The 23,472-nt window shown below is 35.5% G+C and overlaps 1 protein-coding gene across 1 annotated transcript; it reads left to right on the top strand.

The window, feature by feature from the left end:
* Window positions 1-5,598: 5,598 nt before the first annotated feature.
* LOC149083081 (RNA polymerase II subunit A C-terminal domain phosphatase-like) lies at window positions 5,599-23,214 on the top strand. Its single transcript, XM_089236217.1, has 6 exons — window positions 5,599-5,849; window positions 9,157-9,240; window positions 9,961-10,012; window positions 13,795-13,890; window positions 14,668-14,888; window positions 17,199-23,214. Exons 1-6 carry the CDS (start codon window positions 5,626-5,628, stop codon window positions 18,466-18,468), a joined length of 1,947 nt encoding a protein of 648 aa, XP_089092343.1. The 5' UTR covers window positions 5,599-5,625; the 3' UTR covers window positions 18,469-23,214.
* Window positions 23,215-23,472: the final 258 nt, after the last annotated feature.

The raw sequence follows: 23,472 nt of genomic DNA, 5'->3' as shown, positions 1-23,472 counted from the left end.
TGCACGATTCAGCATTTCGGAACCTGTTATGTTGAAGAAAAAAAACGTTGTCCCATATTTCCATGCGTTCCGTTCAACCAAACAAGACATAGTCATGGTACTCACAACTGGGATTTTTGGATATAATTAGCGATCGGTTATTAGTATCAGAAACCCCAAATCCCGATGCTATCGCACTTTGTGGCGTGCGCTGTATAGGTAAACAGGTAGCCTACATTGCGGAAAACAAAAGCGTCTACTGAATTCACACTATTATTCGATGTTATGTAATCGAACGAAGATTCGATTTAGAAAATGATATACTCCATGGAGGGATGTGAAGCATATATTCGCTCGAAAGTAGAAAATCACTTTCTTTCTTCTAACTCGAAATGAATAAACGAAAGTATAAGTCGTTTTGAATTCAATTTTTTCTTCGGCAATACCTGCATCTTTTACGGATCTCTGCTATTTTTCCATAGATTTTGAAGCAAATAAAAGTATGAAAAATATTTTGAATAAATCATTTTCCCGAAATATTTTTTTTCTTTGATTTGCGTAAATCAATTTCTTTTATTCAATACATATTTCAGTGAACACTGGTTCATTCCCAACCCCCTAAAGCTAACATAAATCGAACTCCTGAACGTATTTTCAACATAACAATCCGTTAAAAGAAAACTTTTTAAAAATAATAACTAAAGCCAACTTATATCACTGTGATTTCCACCCCCCCCCTTTCCATTTTTCTCACAAAATAAGAATTTTTTCATTTTTTTTTATTATTTATAGCGAACTGGGACCGCGTAATAGATTCCACCCTCAAACTATCCAGGGTTTTGACAAAAAATTTTATATATTACTTTTTTTTTTTTTTTGCTCTCTCCAACTCTCATTCCTTTATTTTACAGTCCAATACAAAGATATTTTTTTTTCAGTTGATGTATTTGTTTTTCATTTTTATATCGCCCACGAATGTGTGTGTTTTTCTCTTTTCTTATCTGTAAGCCACACGAGATATTTCGCGTTTTTATGATATACGGATCTTAAATCCGAGAAATTGAAATAATGCTAAGAGCAGAGACAGACAAAGGAGAAAAAACTCTAAAGAAAAAGAAACAATAATAAGCAAATAAATAAATGGATCCTTAATGCTTTATTTATGTCTGGCATTTACAGAAGTGAGAAAAAATGTCGTGATTTCTCCGTAAGGAGAAAAATAGAAACAAAAATAAATATAAAATTTTCGTCCTCTAAAAGCCAATGGAGCATTTTTCAATGAATGATGGTTTTTCTTACTTTGTATTGTGTGATATATTGTGTTCGTTTTTATTATTATTTTTAAGGTATTGTTTTCGTATTTTTCTCGACAGATAAGTGTTCAAAAAAGTTTCTGTTGAAAAACAACTAGAATATGATTTTGAGCATTGTGCTTTTTTATTGTTTTATTCTATACTGTCATTAAAAGGAAATAATGTAATAAATATGGAAATGAATATTTGTGTTTACCCATTTGATGTTGACTTTTCTAGACATTTTGATGTTTTTTCCATGCTTACAAAATAATTGAAAACATATTCCGCCATACCAAAGGTACGCAGAGGGGAACACAGGCCCTTCTCAAGGCAATTAAAAATTAAAAATATTTTTTGAATATTTCTGTAATAAAACTAAGGTATAGCGAAAGAAAATACCATTATATATCTTTATCAATTTCTTTCAATTAAATATGCTTTTTGAATGTTAAAAATTCAAAATTTCACTGCAACAGATTCCTTGTGCCCCCTCCTATACCTACTCTATAGGATAAGTTACAGGATTCCGAAACTTAAAAATGAGGAAGCATGTGCGAGCAAACTTGGCAACATTACTTTCATGTGTTTGCAATAGATGAAGCCACTATGCTGACGAAGAAAAACAACAATTTATTAACCAAAATATAACCGCTTTTAATATACAGTAGTTTGTAGCCTTTTCTGTATATAAAACACTTTTTTTTCAGTTTTCTATTAATGTGCATTTCCTTTTCACCATGATGGGAATTTGTCTTAATCAAAACAGCAAGATAAGACATGTTTTGTTAACCTAAATACCTTCTACGTTGCTTGTTTGAAGGATTATGTAAAATTTTATTTGAAATTTCCTGATAAGCATAGTCAGCTGAGGGAAAAGTACACACTAACTATGTAGTGAATTTTTGTGAAATAGTAGGTAGTTATGTGCGATTGTCAGGAGTAAAATTTCGACTTCTACAGCACTGCAGCTTATTTAATGATTCTGCCCATTAGTCAAACTTTTTCCCCTCTTAAGGATGGTGAACAGGGGAAAGGAACAGCAGTGTGATCTCGTTCAAGTGGGTCAAAACGTGTGTAAATTAGTACTGGTCCGATTAATCGGATCAGTTAATCGATCAATTTTTTATCGCAGTTAAAAATTTCAGTTGAGTTAATTGACTCGATCAATCTGATTACAATTTTTATTAAAAGTTGGTAATTTGTTTTGATTTGCTTGATTATCTATCAATTAAATACCTTAAATTATCTTCCTAGATATAACATTTCAGATAAGTGACCATATTTAAAAATATTTGAATCAATATTTTGATCAAATTTTTCGACGGGGGGGGGGGGGGATGTTGGAATACAAGTCGATTCAACGATAGCTGGTAATGGTTTCAGTTTCAAATTTGGTTTGATAGAAAGCAAGACAAAAATTTGTAGCCTCTTCTGTAGCAAATTTCATACTCGGAGTAACCCCCCTCTCAGCAGGGCCGTCTTAAGAGCATCATGGGCCCCCAAGTCACGTGATTTTTCTGAGGCGAAGAAAGGCGAATTTACATGCTTACTCTCAGAAATTCCAATTTGTTCTTATTTTCGTGTCCCCACCCCCATTCTCTTGAAGACCCTAGACCGTGCCCGTGTAGGCCCATGCGTTAAAACGACACTCTCCCCTCCCCTCCCGACCAGTACTATTTGGGAGCGGTTGCTACGTAAAAATAATCGGTATGAAAATCGAAAAAAAAAGTACTTCCGAAATCAGTGACTAGCCTAAAATAACTGATTTTCTAAAAAAATAATATCTTAGTGAAGAGAAAAAGAAATTCCAGGATCTCTCTTCTTTCTCTCTCTCTTGTCAAAAAAAAATGTTCAGCATTATTTCAAGCTTACGGCCTTAATTTCTTAATTTATTTCGTTATTTGTTTACATTATAAAGAATACATGAGTAAAGTGGATAAAATATACTTTTGTAGCATCAAAAAAAAAAAAAATTACCTAATAAGTTTGTCCTAAATTAATAGCATTTGAAAAAATGTAATTAAAATTCGATTAATCAGTCGATTAATCGATTAAACTATTCTTATTAACCAGTAAAAAATTTTAATCTATTCTCAGCCCTAGCATCTGCTGGTTTCAACTATTTCATATTCGGTACACCAAAAATAATTAAGGGGAGGGGGGGGGGAAGGCAGGTGGATCTGGTGCTAAAGCGCCGGACTTTAGGAGGCGCAAATTTCCCCCTTCAACCTCTGCTTCAACATTATAAGGATGCGCCAAAATGCGTGCTTGCCCGGCTGACCAAGCATCTAGTTGCGGCCCTGCTGGTTATGTGCCACATGAAATTTTGAAAATACCACTCAGCATATACAATGAAACCTTGCTACAACGATACTCGATATAACGATATAACTCTACTACAATATTTTTTTTCAAGTCTTCTTTGGAAAAGTCTATATGTTAAACTGCTGCCTCGCGATAAAACAATAATCCCTCTAAAACTTTTTTTTGTGCGTCTGCGGAGTATCATTATATCGAGATTTCACTGTAGTTCATTTTCATGCGGAAAACCAGTTAAAAACCAAGAACCGATTTTACTTGGCGATCTATAACAAATAGTTTTGATTTTATTTAATACCAATAGGAATCCCAGTACAGCGATATCGCTCGCTGTATAATAGCATATGTTAATGCCACACGAGTGCCATCTTAAGAGTATCATGCCTCCCCCGGGCAAATAGATTCTTTTGAGCCCCCCCCCCCTCCATCTGCACAAATCTGCTCAACCACACAGTCACTCACACTCACTTACGCATGCAGTCACATAAGTGGTCACTCATACGATCCCTCACCCACTTATATGGTCACTCATATGGTCACTCATCTAATCATTTGGTCACGTCACGCACACAATCACTCACTCACTTGGTCACCCACTCGGTCACTCATATGGGCAGCGCTAGTGAAATGTCGGGAGCAGAGGCGCTGACATAAAGAAAACATTGGGAGGGCGAAAGTTGCTGGTCGACCCGTAAGTACGGGACTCAAGCGGATACGCAGGAGAGGGCAGGTGAGCATTGCAATGCTTTTTTCAGAAATTACTAGGGATATTGTGATTACTTGATTACGTGTGTGTGTGTGCGTGTGTGTGCGTGTGCGTGCGTGCGTGCGTGCTCGGCCCCCTTATAGTATTTACTGGGGGCTCAAATGGCCTCAGCCCCTAGGTTCCGACACCTGTGGTCGGGGACGAAATTTCGGGATCCCATAGCATTAGGGGTCCTGATACAAAGCTGTTTCTCGAATGTACAGAGTGGACCAAAATGCACGCTCGCCCCGGGTGACCAAGCATCTTGTTGTGGCCCTGGGAGCCGTTGGGTCTCACGCACCGGGCGCTAGACCCGAGGGGGTGCAAATTTCATTCTGAAACCTCTCTTTCAACATTACAAGGGGGCGTCAAAATGCACGCTCGCCCCGGGTGTCCAAGCATCTAGTTGTGGCCCTGGGAGCCGTTGGGTCTCATGCACCGGGCGCTAGACCCGAGGGGGTGCAAATTTCATTCTGAAACCTCTCTTTCAACATTACAAGGGGGCGTCAAAATGCACGCTCGCCCCGGGTGTCCAAGCATCTAGTTGCGGCACTAGTCATGTGGAACACATACTGCTGTAATAAAAGGTTTGGAGGCATTCTGTTTGTTATTTGCGTGTGTTTTCTTTGACATGTGTACTTCAGCGTCACCTATCGGCTGTTTTTTGAGTTATTATTTTTCCTGTCCTAAAAAAAAATCCCGTGACCTAGCGATGCTAACCCTGCAAACCGTTTTTTATTTCGATTATTTTTCCGGTTTTTATTCGTTTTTAAAGTTTCTACGGACTTTTCGCCCACCCTGTATAATAGAGAACATAAATGCCTATATTGCACGAAAACTAGAACCTCTGCTGCCATCTACAAAATATTTTCGGAATGCACATCGTTGTGGATTGTCTGCCGTAAAATGTCCAATTGCCTGTGAAAGTTCCCACTATTTAATATATCTTCCGCAGCGTAAATAATTGTTGAAATAATTCAGCAAACTTGAAAATATAACCTGCTTTTACAGAGCAAAAAAACTTTTCATAGACATCACGCCGCATATTGTTTATTTTGAAGCAAAAAACCGGTTGAAAACCAACGCACGATATTAATTAATGAATCATAAATAGTTCTATTTTTATTTGGTAGGTGACAGCAGGAGCTCTGTCTCGAATTCAGGTGATTGGATGTCCCGTCCTTGTCCCAATAAGTATGGTCAATCAGTTTAATTGATAGAATTTTTCTGCTGTTGTTCTCGGCGATTGGCAACATCAAAAATGTAAACAACAACAACGAAAAAAAAATGGCGGCCGTCCGACAGTTTTCAAATTATTTAAAAACGCCTTTCCTGCTCCTGAAATGGAAAGTCGAGGCTGGCCACCAGCTGTTTTCGAGCACCACGGTGCTCACGTACTCTTGCAAAGACGGCAACGGCGACGTCGGTGATCAGAAATTTAAGCTCAAGTCGATGACGGAAGGGGTCGTTCAAACGTTGCTTGTCAAAGAAGGTGACGTGGTTGAACCTGGGTGAGTTCGGATTGCGAATGTTTTCAAATCATTTGAACCAGCGCTTCTCAACCTTTCCCTGTCTTTGACCCAAAATCAACAATAAGATCAGCTTCGTGACCCATGGGACTGTTTCTTCTAAATTAAGAAAACCGGAACTCCTTTCCCCCAATTATAATCCCTTCTTTACTGGGGGTTCTCAAATTTGCACCCCAGGGCTCCTCCTTTTGTTTAATAAACACTTATCCGCGGCTCGCCCGATCAATTTAACAAGGAATCTTTTCGAAAAACCTTTGTTAGCGTCACCGCTCTGCGGCGCTCCTGGCAAAGATTTACGGTGCACAGTTTGAGAATCCCCTGCATTTTGGCGATGTGTTGGTGATTTTTTTTTCTTCGATGACAAAAAGCATGGTGAGAAGTCGCCAAGGGTGAAACAGGAACAGCTATAGTATAATCCCTTTTGGCGGTGTGTTGGCGATTTTTTTTCTTTGGGTGAAATGAAGTATAACTGCCCTTATGAGTGCAAGACCATGGGTTGTGTCCCAAGGCATAATGGAAGGAAATTTTTAAAAAAAAGCTTTATTTATATCGCTCACCGGGTTTTTCCCCCCATTCTTCGTCCATGGCACAGCAATAGTCCAAGTCAGAAATCAGAACAAAAAAAAAAAAAAATCTGCAGAATTTGAAGTTGCTAAACCACGGCCAATCAGAATCAGTCCATCAGCATAGAGAAAAAGTCCGTGCTGAAATACGACTGTGAGCAGAATATGCAGCAACAGTACCATTGTGCTATCAAGGCAAAATAAGACTGAAGTTCACCAATGCAATAGTGCAGAAAATGTTTCATCCTATCGCTAACATACCCGCATGTGAATATGTAAATGAGACATAAGAGGAAAGGAAGTGACATTGCTACAGCTATAACCATAGAAGTGATTTCGCTTTTACTCTGTCATGATTCCTTACCGCCTGAATATAAATAATAAAGAAATGTAGCAGCTCACTGCAAGGCAAAAGTATTGGAATATTTGTCAATCAATGAGTGATAGCAGGTTTGCTGGGAGCTCGCTCCACGAGCCGTTATTATTGTCAGCTTGATGCACCTGAACCGCATTTGATTAAATCAGAAAGAAAATTTAATTTTTTTCGTAACTTTCCCCCAATTAATATTATTTCATTTAGCAGGTTTGAAGCCCTAGTAGACAAAGAAGACTGTTGGAGCACGCAAGCACAGAGAAAATAAATGTTTACAAGGTGCCACATTTTGAGACTTTCTGCAGGGTATCTAAAGTCCATGCCACCAATGAGACAGTTACATACAAACAAAAAGAAAAGCTCTAAAATGTTAATGGCTTCTATTCAAATGTGGCAACCTCTAGGGGATGATGTCACCTCCAGATGTGGACCGATAGTAAAAAAAAGGAATAGCAACCCCCCAAAAGCCAAAGGAAATTATAATAGCAATAGCGGACAGAAAAACACACACAGAGAGAAGTTAATGGCCTACCAGAAAAAAAATTGCCAAAGAAATAAGGTATACTATAGCTATACAAGATTCATCAAAAGATTGGTTATTTGTGGAGATGAAGATTACAAGGAAGAAAATTCGTCACTGCCCCCACGGGGAGAGAGAGACCGGGGTTCGTGTCCCCGTGGGGGCAGTGATGAATTTTCTTCCTTGTAATCTTCATCTCCACAAATAACCGGTCTTTCGATGAATCTTGTATTGACAAGTGGAGAGGATGTTTCTATATGTATACTATAGCTGTTCTCCATGAGATGGAGTCATGCTTTCGGACGTCTTCCTTGCCAAAGGAAAAACCATCAACACATCACCAAGAAAGGAAAATACTATGGCTGTTAAAAACAAGAAAATTTTAATTAAAAAACATACGACAAAGACAATTATACTCAATAACTAAATAAGGGATCGAGATTTAAAATATAACATCCCAGATCAGATATGAGATTGGAAGTAATAAAAACCAGGACTCTATTTTAAATAATGCAATGGTCAGGGCAAATAAATCTCTGAGTTTGGTCAAAAGCAATCTTTCCAAGGCACAGGCTCTGTCCCGTTAGGGATATAAGTCCTCAAAAACAGTCTCTGGGTTCAATAAAAGCGTGATTGTGGGATTAAAACTATAACGGCTAGCATGGAAAAATATTTAAAAAATGGAAACGTGCATGTACAACCTGAGCCAAAACAAATGAGATATTCCAGCAGAATGTAACGTACTGCAAAAATGGTAAAACTTATAAGCGAGAAAAAAACCTCCAAAATGCTAATGGATGTTCAGTTGATTAAAACACTGGACTGTATACAAAAGCGGTTAATTCCCAATAAATGATATTCCATGATTTTGTGACTTTTCTTATCACCATATCGGCTGTAGCACTATATGCTGAGGTTACTAGCAGAACACCCAAAAACGATTAAAAACACATCGTTCTCTTTCTCATTATCGTTAGTCATTTAGTCATTTTTTAGAGACCCCATGAGGAACATCCTTATTACGGGAGAGTAAATGACAGCGATTGTTTTTGCAAAACTATCAAAACGTAATTGGTTTTTGTCTTTTTATGAAGGTGACGACACATAAACTCAGCCAGGTATGAATTGAATTATTTGGTACAGTGATGTATACTGCATAACAGGCTATTGATTATGTGCCATAATCCTTCAATAGTATTTATATTGGCATCAGTTTCCTTATTTGTGACTGTCCATAGTTTTCATGTTCCACCGTAATTTGGTTGTCAAGTATGCTATAATGCAGTAGCCTAATATTAAACTGCTGCCTCTCAATATAACAACAGTCGTTCTACAGTGATATTTTTCATAGTCTGCAGAGTATCGTTATATTGAAAGTTTGCTGTGCTTTGAAGCCTGTTAATGAAATTTTAAAAAAAAATTGGTCCATTTTGTTATTACCTGAAAGAATCCACTAACAAGAGAGTCTCCGTTATAGGAGATACCATTGTTTTCAGAAATTATAATATTACTTCATGATGTTTATTGCATGGAATGTGTGAGATGTTGTAGTTTCGGTCTTGTTAATATTATGTGGGGGGAACACAGTTCTTGCCAGAAATTTATTGTTTATGAAAAAAGGATGAGGGATAAACGATTATGATTATGCAAACTAGAATGTAAATACGACTACTGCAGTTTGTCTTGTGCTACCTATCATTACTGGCAAGAACTTTATTCCCCAACCTAATATTACTTTATGATGTTTGTTGCATAAAATACATGAGATGTTGTAGTTTTGCTCTTGTAGTTACTAACCAATATCCCCCCCCCCCTATTTTTCATCTATTTTAGAGCTCCATTGCTAATGCTTCAATATTGTAATCATGACTTGATAATAAAGGAAATATGTGCGGATTGTGGAGTTGATCTGTGGAGGTAGGTGATTCATTATTATTACAGTAAAACCCCTTTTAACGGATTCTCCTCAGATAAGATAGTACCTCTTTTGCGGCCAAATAATATTTTCCCCTTGTATAATAAAAGTATGCATTTGAACCCCTGATAAATGGCTGCTCCTCTTTTACTGGCAGATATTGTCCTGCTGGTGACTGCAAAAGAGAGATTTTACTGTATCACAGTCAAACTCTGATTTTAAAAAAAGATAAAACCAAGATTTTTACTTGTTGAATCAAGGAAAATCATTATAGTTCAGATTAATTTGAACTCAAATATAATGATTCTCCTGACTACAAATTTCAATACAATTTATGAGTTCCTGTGTTTACTCACAAGAATTTGTAAAAAAAATTGATTACCCTGGGTCAAACTGTATTTGTGTCCATTCCATCTTATTCGTTAAGCTGTACTACAATTCTATGACCATGTATATTTAGGCAACAGAAAAAAATTTATTACTGCCTATTACATTAAAAAAGAACTTTTCACTGCTTCAAAATGTCTTTCCTATTCAAACCATTGTTTCTCTTGTATGTGAATCAGTTGCCGAATGTTACAACAGTATGGCTTTTGTTTCTTCCAGAAAAAACGCATCTATTACCAACTGTAAATAAAAAAAATACTATTTATTTAGTCTGCTTTTATGCTTCTCTCATATATCTGTTTTGTAACAACCTTCTCTTTTTCAAATTTTTCTAGAGCTGGAATGTACCGGAAGTTACCCGAGACTAATTTGGAGGTGACACATAAGGTATAGTAGCACTTAGTTAAATGTGTATGTGTTACATGTGCATAGTTAAATTCCCTTTGTATTCATGCATGCATAGTTGAACCCTGATGCAACAGGTGAGGTGGGACTGACAATTTTATTTGTTAAATTTTAAAAAATTTTGGATCGGGACAATCACAAATATAGGCTATGCTCGTGAGATTTTATGGAAATTGTTTTATCTGCAGTATTGTCTGCTGTATTGTTTAATAAGAGGTAACCACACAACAGCTAGGCCATATGCAGCCCGTGAGGTGATTTTGTGTTGTCTGCAACTAGGTAAAATGACTGTGTATTAAACTGATTTTCTTATTATTTAGCCATGATTTACCACAGTGGAACCTGATTAACAGACTATTTACATTCAGTATTTCTAGTGACGATAGTAATTAGCTATGCTATCATCACCCTGCCTTTTTGTACACACATATTGCTCTTAAAGTTCGTTATGGACAATTTTATCCCATTTTTTTCATCGCTTCATTGAGCAAGTTGCCTTTTTGTGGTCTCTATATTTGTAGCTGAATGCAAATTTGGTGTTCTGCTCACAGTGATGGAACTTTTTCAAAGTGAATGTCAACTCAGTGACACTTCAAAATTGCACTGATTAGGTTATGGCATTATGCAGACCCTAATAGTTCGAAAAAGCAAAAATGTGTCATATGGGATGGTAGGGTTATTATTGTGCAGTTGAACAATAGAATTCCACACCCAGGCACAATATTATGAATCAAAAACAGAAAAGCAGTCATCTCTCTAAAATCTCTCAATTAGTTGGTAGCATTCAGAAGCATACGCACGGGGACCTGTCCCCCCCCCCCCCTCCTCCCTTAAGCTGATCAAATATTAAAAATAATATTTCAGAGTGAAAAATTTAAAATATCGAAAGAAAATGCCCTTTATATGCTATATTAACAATTTTCTATTAATTTTAATTCTTTTTGAAGGGTAGTAATGCAAAATTTCTCAGAAAGAAAATTTTTGTTCCCCCCACCTTCCAAAGGTCGATGCTGCTTACTACCCTGGTGACATTCCACGTTGAAGTGGTCGAACACTTTCTTAAACCAAAATACTGATATTCTGTTCCAAGAAGGTAACTCAAGTACAGTAATAAAAATATGTGTATCGCAAATCTGGTTGGGTGTAATCTCATGGACATTACAAGAACACCGGGTAATGGTGTGTGTGCACATTTTTTCACATCTACAGGTAATCTGATTAGTCCCTGTGAAACTAATCCATTTTATCTTGGTACCAAGAAGTCTACTGGTGGGTGAATCAATTTATTGAGTGTCTATTCGACCCATGCGACCACACCAGTTGCCGAATCGGGAGTAAGGAATAAAAATAACTGCAGAAAAATATTTTAAAAAAGTGTTTTGTCTGTGAAATTCAAACTATAGCACTCATAATTGAATGGACTAAAATTTGCAAAAGAAACGAATTTTTTATGCATTGTATCTACTAACTGAAGACCAGAAAAATAATTGATATGTATCAGTCTGTGAAAAAGTGGAGCCAAGGTAAAATTTTAATTAGGGATGGGATGAATAGTGATTTGACCAAATACTGAATATTCAGCTAATGTTTTGGCTGAATACCGAATATTCAGCGGCCGAGTATCAATTTCTTAAAATTCATCATAATTATGAATAAAATTGCTGTTTTTAATTGAAAATAAATTATTGGTAATTTCAAATGATTGATATTGAATTTTAGTTATGCAATTTATTATTTAAATAAGTATTAGAAAACTGGTAACTTAAAGATTCTTATTGCCATGATACTGACACTCATCCATGTTTGTTATGGGCATCTTTTCCTCGGCCACCTCGTTGGACATTTTGCCTGTTGTGACGTTGTATTTATATAATAAAATTTAACAATGACATATTGTGTTCAGGGCCGTCTTAAGAGCATCATGGGCCCCCGGGCCAAGTCATTTTTCTGAGGCCCTACCAGGCAAATTCTCGTAAATTTCAACCGGATCTCATTTTTGTGAGGCCCTTTTCTCTTGAGGTGCCCGGGTGGGCCCATGCCTTAAGACGGCACTGATTGTGTTTTAATATTACAGTGATACCTCAGCTAACGAAGATAATTCATTCCATAATCAAGTTTGTATGGTTTTCCCCATGTATTTGTGATTTGTTCAGCTCATGTCTGTCTGATACATGCAGATAGACAAGGTAATCTCCCAGACTGTTCAGCTTGATGCTAATAGTCTTGCACTGAAAGAAAGTGCGCTTTGAAAACATAGGCCACCTTTTTTTCCCAATGAATTTTCTATTTTGGCTGTGTCTTACATTTTTATATGAAACAATTCAAAGAATAAGAATTTCAGAAAAAGACGTGTAGGTACACCTGAAAAAAGAATCCAAGGTGAACATGAGTAAATCGGGCCCTAGTGACAGTAATTCTGATTGATTGGTGCGAAAGTTCAGCTCACGACTCAGCTATTTTATGTTAGTGCATGCACCATCGAAAAAATCACTAAAAAATCTTCATTAGCCAAAAAATACGTAAGCTGAGGTATCACTGTACTTACAGAATCAAATTTTTTCCAACACTTGCTACAATGTAATATCTAATTAAGAAAATGTCAACCATTATTATCATCATTCCATTATTTACTCTCAACTATTAAAGCATCATAAAATTTACCATTTATTTTTACTCTCTAGATGTTCTTTGCCCCTTTCAGTAGCTCAATATGTTTCTTGTCTAGGTACATCCTTCAATTAATGAACTAGTTTAATTCATGCTCACTTCCACCTTATTAGATTAGAATTCTATTTTCAGTTTCATGTTTTACTTATCCTAGAAATTCACCTTGGCATAATTAATATCTTGCACAAAAAGGATAGGTATGGTGGAGAGAACTAAAGCCCATTGGAAGAAACATTGATAGCCAAAAAATATTCAAGCGATTATAGCTCCTAGAGTGAAATTCCTAAATGAATTTATGTACTCTGCATGATAAATGGGCCAGAAGACAGCAGAGGCAACAGAATGAGACAGATCTAGATCATTCTTTTCTTCATACCAAGATGAAACAAGGTGAAAAGATTCCATCCAGGCAATCACCCTGTTACTCAGTCTAGATCGAGAGTTTAACATATGTGCTGCGATCAAAGACTCCTCCCTGAATTAGACAGTTCCTACATGCATAATTTAAGAGATGTTGAGAAGAGAAGGCTGCAACTAACAGAGATGGACAGTTCATGTATACAAATTCAAGATTCCAATCTTATATCAATGATTACAATTGGCCTAAGCAAATATCATTGGATGCTTGATTTACCACAGACATTCTACACAACGTTGGTTAATTTATTTAATGATCTAATCGCTAAAGCTAGCTGCTGTTGGACAGCACCAATTTTAGAAACCTTGATAGCATAAATTTGTTCCGGCCATGCATGATACACACACGCAAAATACACTTCTCAACATACACCAATTCATTATAAAATTCCCCAGAGGAATGTTTATGTGGTGCATGTACGGTGTGGTAGTAGTTTTGTATATTATGCAATCGAAATATTTCAATTAATGAATAATAATATACAAGGTTTTGCATTCTGCTAATAATTTATAACAAATCTGGTGCATAAATCCCTTCGTTAAATATTTCTTCTTTGTATAAGGAAAATCATAATAAAATAAGTTTCTGATACCTGAATGTGACATTTTTATTGTAATATTGTAAGGTTTTGAATAATTTACCCTGACATTAACATTCAAATGACTTCTACTTATTTTAGCAAGCAGCAAAGATTGAGGTTGCTGGGTGGCGTGAACTGCTGAAAGAAAGGAAATTATCATTGTTGATGTACATGGATAACATACTCACTAGTGAGGTATGTATAAGATAATTTTTTGTTTTCACACATTTTCTATTAATGTGCCAATAAATATGATACATGTAATAATATGTTTATATACGAGTAGTGTGTGTGTTTTCATTCATAATGTTATGCAGATCATTATTGGACGATCAAAATTATTTGCACATGCAATTTCATTTTAGTTTCTAGTACATAAACAAATATATTTATGTAATTGTGAATGTATAAAATTGATATATTTATAATTAAATCAATATATTTATTATTTATTTTATCATTAGCATGCTGTCAATATGCACTAAGGCAAATTGCGATGAATTATATATCTGTTAAAGTCAAAGCTTTCACATCACCTAAGAACCTTTTGTATTATAGAGTAGTTCATTGAGGTCAGGTTGAAGAGTCAAACTAACAATAACTCAGTTCTCAGTTGAACCAAGTTCTCAGCCCAAGAAAATCTGATTCATTCATCAAAGTTTTTGTCAGCTGCTATATATTAGAGTAGATATTTTAGATTTGGCTGTATTTAGTGACTTTGCACATTTAAACATATTTTACTCTGAATGTCTTGTACAGAGAAATGTAAAATGCAGTTTCTGCCATAATTGTGAAACCATAACAGAAACATAGGATCGCATAAGTAATTTTGAACAAATTTTGCTAATTCACTGACCTAAAGAATTGAATGTTAGCAACATTTCTCAAAATCTCAAAATCATGCTATTTCTGTGTTGGGCAGTTTGATTCAGAGTAATCTGGGTTTATTTTATAATGTATTTTCTATTGTAGGAAACCAAAGAAATTAATGCATTTGTGAACAAACCAAATCCCAGACAAGGGGCAGAAGATTTTATCACTGCTATGTCTCAGCATTTTGACTTGCATCTATTCACTCGCTGTGGCCTCAAATATGCCAATATGGTTCTCAAGATTCTCAACCCTGGACATTATTCGTCTTGCAGGCTTTGGTCACTCGATAATTGCCACAAAGATATGGAAACGAGTGTTAAGTAAGTTATTCAGGTGATATTAATACTCTGTTCTGCACTGCCTGGCTACAAAAAGAAAGTCAAAATATTTTACTGCACCTATCATTGTGAAAACTGAGGGGAAGGGGGGGGGGTGTTGTTAATCTAGACTAAGATCCGTAATGAAATGAACTCTGCTGAGTATTTTTTCATTACTTAATGACAATATTTACCAATCAGTGGACATTTTCTTCTCTGAAGGCAGTGGCATGTTCCAAAATGATAACAACAAAATACACTTGTCTCAAACTGTAAAAATTTGATTTAAAGACTAAGTGTATCATTCAAGCACTTAGATTATCACATATTAACCCCTTAACTGCCATGAGCATATATACATGCTTTAACTCTTTGTGATTGAAAAAAAAGAGTGGCAATGGGGAACGGATTGTGTACAATTTCCCACCTAAATCCAATCGGACGATAATGTAAATGTCACTCGTTAGAGCAGAGTCTGAGAAGTCATTCAACTCTTCCTTTATCTACAAAGAAACTTGGCAAAACATTGATGCAATCTAGCTGAAAATGTGATGCCATATGATCTCATAAAATTAATGTTGCAGTGAATGTGTGTGTGTTATTACAGTCGACGTTCGACATAATGACCCCCCCTTCATCCTGTCGAAAACGGACATTATATCGAAAGTAAAATATATGATAGTCATTCGATGAAAACATTTGGGTCTTATCGCAGTGGTCATTGCAATGGAATGGTCGCTGCAACATGAGGGTGTTGACTGTATTATTTGTGTTGAAAGGAAAGTGTTAGAGCGTGCAACCTTTTTTTTGCCCAAGCAGTGTTCAATCTCATCCAGTACTCAAGCCAACAATTACTTTCTAGTGGAAATTTGCCGGAGGCAACTTTAATAGAAAGTGCCTTCGTTTCCCACCCAACTCCATCAGTAGTAAATTGCTGTATGGCGATATGACCAGAGTTGGTGTGCTATAAAGTAGTAGTACTTAAGTCACATGCATTTATTTGTATAATTTTCTTTCCTACTTCCGTGTAGAAAGTATGGGCTTACAGCAGGGCTTGATCAGGCTCCAGGCTGCCCTGCCGACTAGAAAGTTGGCATTGGCACCCAGCATTCTCTGCACGTGATTTGCCAGATTAGAATCTAAAGATGACAAAAAATTTCCTGTTTCATTGCAGTGTCTTTCAACATAAGAAGCTGTCGTTATGTCTGTCTGCATAGGTTTACTTGCTTGACTTTTGTTCTCTATGCCTTTGCTTTCTTCTTTTTTCTTTCTCTTCCTCCCTCCCCATGCAAAACCAGGTTCTGACTGCAGTCTTGGCTATACAAAATCAGAGATACACAGTACAAACTCCTTTGATGAATCTATTTGTCAAAGAAATCCATGATGTTCATCTAGTGCGAGTTGCTTGTTGGTTAAATTGTTGATTAAATTCTCATAATGAAATGTTCTGCGGCAGCTGCATGGATGGGAAAGCTCAGCAAATCACTCAAGGATGATGCAAAGGATGCATGTAGTTGCTCCTTAAAAACATTATTTAGGACCGTTTTACTTTAACAAAAAACCCATGCTTGGCTCCTCAGAAATTTTATATTTCTGAGATCCTCCTAAAAAATATATATATATATTTTTTAATTTGTTAAAGCTGGGTCTACAATAGTACCTTCTGGAATGCCTCAAATTGTGATTCATCCAAGTTGTAAGCAAAAGCAATTGGCTCTATAAATGTTTCAACTTCCAAATATATATTTGATCTATGACCTTCATAATTGTGAGAAAAGGTTCATTTGATACACAAAAGCTCGGGCAGCTCTTTGAACAAGTTAGAATTTCAGCAATTTTCATATTGTGCTTTGTTTCTCTTATAGACAAAAGGACTTGCATTCTGAATATAATACATTGTGATATATCAGGCTAATCAAATAGTTCCCCCATCATTATATACAAATGGGGAAGTTGGCTCGGAGGTACAAGTTTTCCATGATACAAGTAACTTTTTTTGGAATGAATAAAACTAAAGTACTATTATACTCCAAAAGACATACTACTTTAATACATGACTATAAGTCCTGAGTATTCTTTTCAAGAAAAAGATGTAGAATCACAGACACCAGGGTCATTCGAATAATTTTAGAAAATTTTGTAAAAAGTTTATTAGGAAAAAAAATCTAAAATATAAACTGTACTCCAAAGTGTGAATGTGCAAAATATTTTACAACTGAATAATTTCATATTTGTTTTTCCGCTTCAAAATAAATGTACATTCTTTGTGTACATTTACATTCTTTGAAAAAGTACATTCTTTGTGTTTTACAGGAAAATATTTCCTCATGGAGACTCCATGGTTTGTATCATTGATAGACAAGAGCCTGTTCCTGGTTCAGCTATGAATGTGATAAATGTGAATTTTTGCGATGGCATTGCAGCTGAAGAAAACAAAGCTGAAAAGGCTGATTGTGATTCGAAGAAACTGGAACCTGTGATAATGATTACCAATTCAACAAAATCAAAGTCAGAACTTGAAAAGAAAGAAGCTACATCAGGCACAAATAAATCAGATGGTGAATTGTCTGACGGTACAAACTTTTCATTGTCTTACACTAAGCAAGAACTAAATAATGATTTGTTTTGTTTGCAAAGAATATTGCTTAACGTTCATAAGGCCTATTACAAACTGTGTGATCAGATGGTCAAGCAAAGGATGTATGTAATCAACCAAAAGGCAATACCTGATTTGAAAAATGTGATCCCTTATGTCCGGTGCAATGTATTGAAAGGTGTAAACATTGTTTTCAGTGGACTCACACCAAATGGAGCCAATGTGGAGCAAATTCCTATTTATGCTTTAGCAAAATCTCTAGGTGCTAATGTTACAGAGAAAATAGTCTTGCATAATGGAGGCAACCGTACAACACACATAATCGCTAATAAACTGGGCACTGCTAAAACAAATCAGGCAAGAAAGATCAAGCATTTGTATGTTATTTCGCCAGATTGGCTCATTTTTTGTGGAAAGTGTTGGGAGAAAGTGGATGAGACTTGGTTTCTGTTAAAAAAAGAAAATGAGGATGAAAAGCTGCAAGACTTTCACACTAGTGCATCCGTAACCATGGGGGATCCCAGAACAAACATTTCTCCTCCCAACATCAGAAGTGATCTTTCACATTCATCTGTTATACAAAAAAGAGAAGTTGATGAAATACATAGTTCCCTCATAGACAAAATATCTCTAACCGAAGCCCTAAAAATTTCATCTCAGGACCTCATAGATATGAATAATGAAGTTGAGGAGGAATGTACATCAGACAACTCTGATGATGATGAAAACATCCAGGAAACAACATTGAAACGGAAAAGTGACAATACTGGTCAAGATTTTACTTGTGATTACATGCCATCAAAACGTATTAAACATGTGGCAGACTCTAGTACTCCATGCAGCTCTGTGTGGGTTGCAAATGGGAAAGTCTGTGGCAAGAGAGTTCCTGTCTGGGAGCGTGCATTTGAGTCTGATGTTATAGATGCCAGTGAAAGTGAGAATGAATATGATTACATATATTCAGAAGATGAAGACTGTTTGCTGTGATTGTATAAAATCGTTTTTCAGTTTTTCCCTTATTCAAAAATCATCAAAATCCTAACTTGACTATCTGAATGTGTTTCGTGTATTTAAAAACTAGAGATACATACATACTGAAAAGTTGTCTTGTCGCCATGAAAATTTGGTAAAATAGACAATTGATAGCACAATTTTGAAATTGTCTAAACAAAAAAATAATCATCAGTTTGTATTAGCAAAAGTTTGAAAATTCAGGTTCAAAATGAACTGATTCATACTAATCAATTTGAAGAGTATCTTTCCATCTATGCAAATACCATTCACATTATATGCCTTTACCTAGCAATAATTTTTATTGCGTAAAATTTCCCATGCAATAATTTTAGATGATTGACTAAAGAGAAGGTGCTGTGATTTTATTGTTACTCAGTGGGACATTTGCCACGCTGTTATGAAATAATATACCTAAGTGGAACAAATGCTTTATGGTAGGGTATCTTCAACCTGTAGCTTATAAATGATATTTTAGTGGCCTGCCAAGAGACACTTTGGTTAGCTAAAAATAACATCGGTATTCCACTATATGAAACTCGATTGGAATTCTTATTAATTAAAGCAGACAGTTGATGGTCCAGAAAATTTCTCCCATCAGTGCAAACGATTGGTAATTCAAAATACTGTATCTATAAAAAAAATTCTGACCAAAATTCTTACTGATCAGTTTGAGGCCAGTGCTATATAATAAGGGTTGTTTCATGGTGGTGCCATAGTCTGTACAAGCTGACATCATGTGTGACGCAATTGCTCAAACCAGAACTGAATATGCTGCTTGCTACCCTGTTAATTACAATAGTTTGCAATTGCTGTACTGACTAAAATCTTGCCAAAATTATATTTTCGATTATTGTCATTAGTATCTGTATATTTACTGACTTGCTTCGTTCCACCATTTAAACATTTAAAATAAGAAATTTTGCATTTGCTCATGAGGTAACTTTTTCTCAGATCTATTTCAGTCGTATCAAGTATGTTAGTTAATTTTTATTGGTCTCATTGAAAGTCAACTCGAGACAGATAATTTCAATTATCTTCTGAACTTTCTAATAATTTTTGATTATCTTTTTGTTTCCATTTGAATTAGGTGTAACTTTTAGAGAAGCCTTGGACTTCATTATAAATACAACCGCAACACAAAAACATGGGAAGCAAATATTTAAAAGAATCCTAATATAAAATTTTGAAGTTATTGTTTTGATGTTTAATATCAAAAGATATTAATTACCAACTACTTCTTGGATTTACTCCATTTCTTAGCTTATAGATGATAAAAATACTAGAGGCGCATGCCTGTGACACCATGAAGGAGAGATCACTCACTTAAAAACAGTAAAATGAGCAACTAAAGTGCAAAAAATCAGCATGTTTCTTGGGCTGATGTTGTCTGCTAAAAAAGTGTTTGAGCAATGAAGTCACGCAATAGATCTGAGACCATGCTCATTGGGTTAAGGCGGCAAGTGTGACTTCAAAGAGATGAAACAGCCCTTACTGTATAGCTCTGGATTGAGGCAACAGACCTTAGATTATATTTATTTTGTTTTTTAACATCAGATGGACTAGTCTTGGGTGTTATTGGACAGAACTCTTAGTGATCTAAATTTATCAAATTAATAAATAATTGCTTGCTTAATAATTAATTATTGATACTTTTAATTTTTATGTTTTCATTTTGTGGCAAAATGAATTCTCAAATATAACTGTAACAAACCCAAATTTATTTTTCTTGCTTGGTCATCGGGAAAAAGGGGGTGCTCAACCCCTTTGATTTACCCCCTCCCATTCGAAGAGTCTGTACCCTACTCATTATACATAATTGTGGCCTGCAAAAAATTGTGAATTTATTGATGTAGCTCTTGGATACAATAGGTTGAAGACTCCTACTTTAAAGCAGCCTTGCTATTTACACAGACTAGGCCAAGTGTCGTATCTGGATGAACTTGAATTTTTGAATCTGAAAATGCTAAAAAATATGTATATATTCCTGAAATTATCAAAACTGGACACTGATTACTAGGACTTTTATGACTTAAAAATGCATCATCTTAACGGATTGGTTAAAAAAATCTGAATTTCAGTTTTAACTAATCTGTAACGACATTGTATTTGTAGGTCATAAAAATCCTAGGCCATGACTGATCACAGTCATGATTAAAGCTCAGGATGGGGGATTTAAACTTTCGACCCATTCTTTAGAGAAATGCCTCAATCAAAAATCTGAAATTTTGTGAAAAACAAGCGGACTTATACAGCCCCTTCCGTTCTTTAAAATTGCATTATTAGTGATAAAGATTATAGCCAAAAGTCTGCATGTGTAGGCGATATGTTGCTGAGTATCATATGGTGAAATTTTTCCTCAAAGTTTGCGTGCACAGATTATATGCAGGAAATTGTAATACATATTTTTAAAGAATGATGTGACAGTTTTTTTCCTCATCATAACACTGGTTCTCAAAGTTTGAATAGCAGGGTCCTAGGGGTGTTGCCAATCTGTGTCAGGGGCATTACGAGGAGTTGGGTTGAAGTATGCACTTTCAGTACTTTAGAGTGATTCCTTTCTAGAATATTCTGAGGAGCCATGGTTAAACAATGGCAAGGGAACCACGAGTGGAAAAAGTTTGGGAAACACTATTATAATGACCAAAAGATCACACGTTTTTGGGAGAGACCAGTGTAATAGAGGCATGAACCCACACAGTTGCAAAATACCTTTGGTGTGGTTGCTGGTGGCTACACAAAATCTCTATGAGTGCTATCAATAAAACTAGGTTTAAAAAAAATTCGACAAGGTAACAGGCTAGATTTTTGCCTGATGTGTTGTTTCTTTATATAAGGGCATTAGAAGAAACTGTTTCATATCAATTGTAACATCTTGTCATCCTTAAGGATGAGACGCTTTTCATTGCACAGTTAAGAAAACTGGGGTAAACCATGTCACTTGATCTCTTGACACCTATAATATAACAATGGTTCATTGTTATTGACAATGAAAATTTTGTTAATACAGTGAAGGTCTTAAAAAATGATAATTGCTTATATAACAATATTACTGTCCGGTCCATGTACACTTCTCACATTTTCAATATGAATCCTGTGTAACAATGCTTTCTGCTGGGCCTCTGAACATTGTTACATAAGATCTCACTGTATATTAAAATGCAAACATACAATTTGAATTTATAAGTAACTATATTTCTCATAAAAAAAAGCTAACCTATTGCATAGCTGCCAACTTTTGAAAATGAAAATTCGGGAGATTTTCGCGCAAACCCGTATTTTCTGCTAAAACCACTCCCTAATAAATACAATAGGGATTTTTCCAAATAAAATAGGGATTTTCCAAACATAAAAGTTAAAGCGTAGGGAATAAAATCCCTACTGAAGTCAAATTAAAATAGGGATTTTACACACATGGAAGTTAAACCCTTGGGAATAAAATTCCTACGCAAAAAACAAGTGAAATTGGAGGCCAAAACTTCAATGATGTAAATATAAATATTGTGTTCAATCAGAAACGCTGTGAACAAACATTCTGCGCGAATGACCCCAAAATCATCGGAAGATGAAGGAAAACACCGTCAATTTTTGAAGAACACTGACTTTTTGTGACACTTGCTCGATGCTTTTTTTTTCATTTCACATGAGTGATGATGGCAGTTTTTCCATGCCCGATGTTTATGTCCGTAACACAACTTGTACAAAAAGGAAAAGTAGGCCCTCTTCTGGAACGTTTGATGAAAGGAAATTCATCGGAATAAGTATATTTAAAATTGATTAAATATGTTTTTGCTTATCAGTATTCATGTTTAGTTTTGTTATATCGCACGTACGTAACTTCAACAAAAGAAATTTTGACCATATACGCGTCACTAGAATCTTCGATTATTATCCAGGACTATTGGCTGCTAAGCCATTTCCCTGCACGATAAGACAAACAACTTTCTTGTTACCATCAGAGGGTTTGTAAAACTTCCTTAAAAAGGGAATTTCCCCATTTACGACGTGTGACGTCATTTCGAAAGGGAAAAAAAAGAGGCTTCATGCCCCACAAGAAATTCCTTAGGGATTGTTTTCATAAGCTGGGATTTTTTTTTAATGAAGTAGGGAATTTTTAGCGACAATTAGGGATTTTTGTGATTTTCGTAAAAATTCGGGAGATTTAAGAACTTTTCGGGAGGTCGAGCGATGAAGCTAAAATTCGGGAGATTCCCGAAAAATTCGGGAGACTTGGCAGCTATGCTATTGGTAGCACATCGTAGCTTCGACCAAGAGACACAAAAATTGTTAACTATTTGTATGATGCATGCAAAAGAAATAATTCTTATATCATAAAAACTTCATAATCCATAAATTTATGAATACAGTTGGCGCTCAATTTTATGAACCTTTGATTTAAGAACTAGTCTTCTGGTCCCAAGTAATATTTCTTTTCTTTAAATGACTTTTCTATTTACATACTTTCAATTTTACGAACTAATTGTTCAAGTCCGTGTGAGTTGGTAAAAGTTAGTGTCAACTGTATAATATATTTTATTTAACATGCCGGTTGATAACACTGTTTTTCAGCATGAATTTCAGTGACTGTTCGTGTTTAATTGTTGAAGATGAAAATTTTCAGTCATGAATTAATCAATGAATTTATGTACATTGACCTGTGTTCTTATTTATAAAGAGATAAGCATGCAATGCCGCAATAAATAATGAAAATATATGCACTCAGACTATGTCAACTCTCTCGTTCTGTTTTATTCTATCATGCAAGTATTTTTTTAATGATTTAAGTTAATAAATATTGGTTTTTTTTTGTTGGATTTTATTGGTAATTTATTCCAGATCTAATGAAAAGTATCAAACTCATATAATAAATAGTCCAGGCAAGCCTATATTTGAAAAAGTCTCTCCACAGAGAGCAGGCAGATCATTAATAGGATACCCACATAATATGGAAATTCAAGCATTTAACTATCTTCACTTCAG

Source organism: Pholcus phalangioides, unplaced genomic scaffold (genome assembly GCF_987345545.1).
Source record: "Pholcus phalangioides strain wild (caught in Gottingen) unplaced genomic scaffold, Ppha-v1.0 ptg000009l_1, whole genome shotgun sequence".
In the NCBI taxonomy this organism is placed as follows: Eukaryota; Metazoa; Arthropoda; class Arachnida; order Araneae; family Pholcidae; genus Pholcus; species Pholcus phalangioides.
This window is presented reverse-complemented; position numbering and strand designations above follow the sequence as displayed.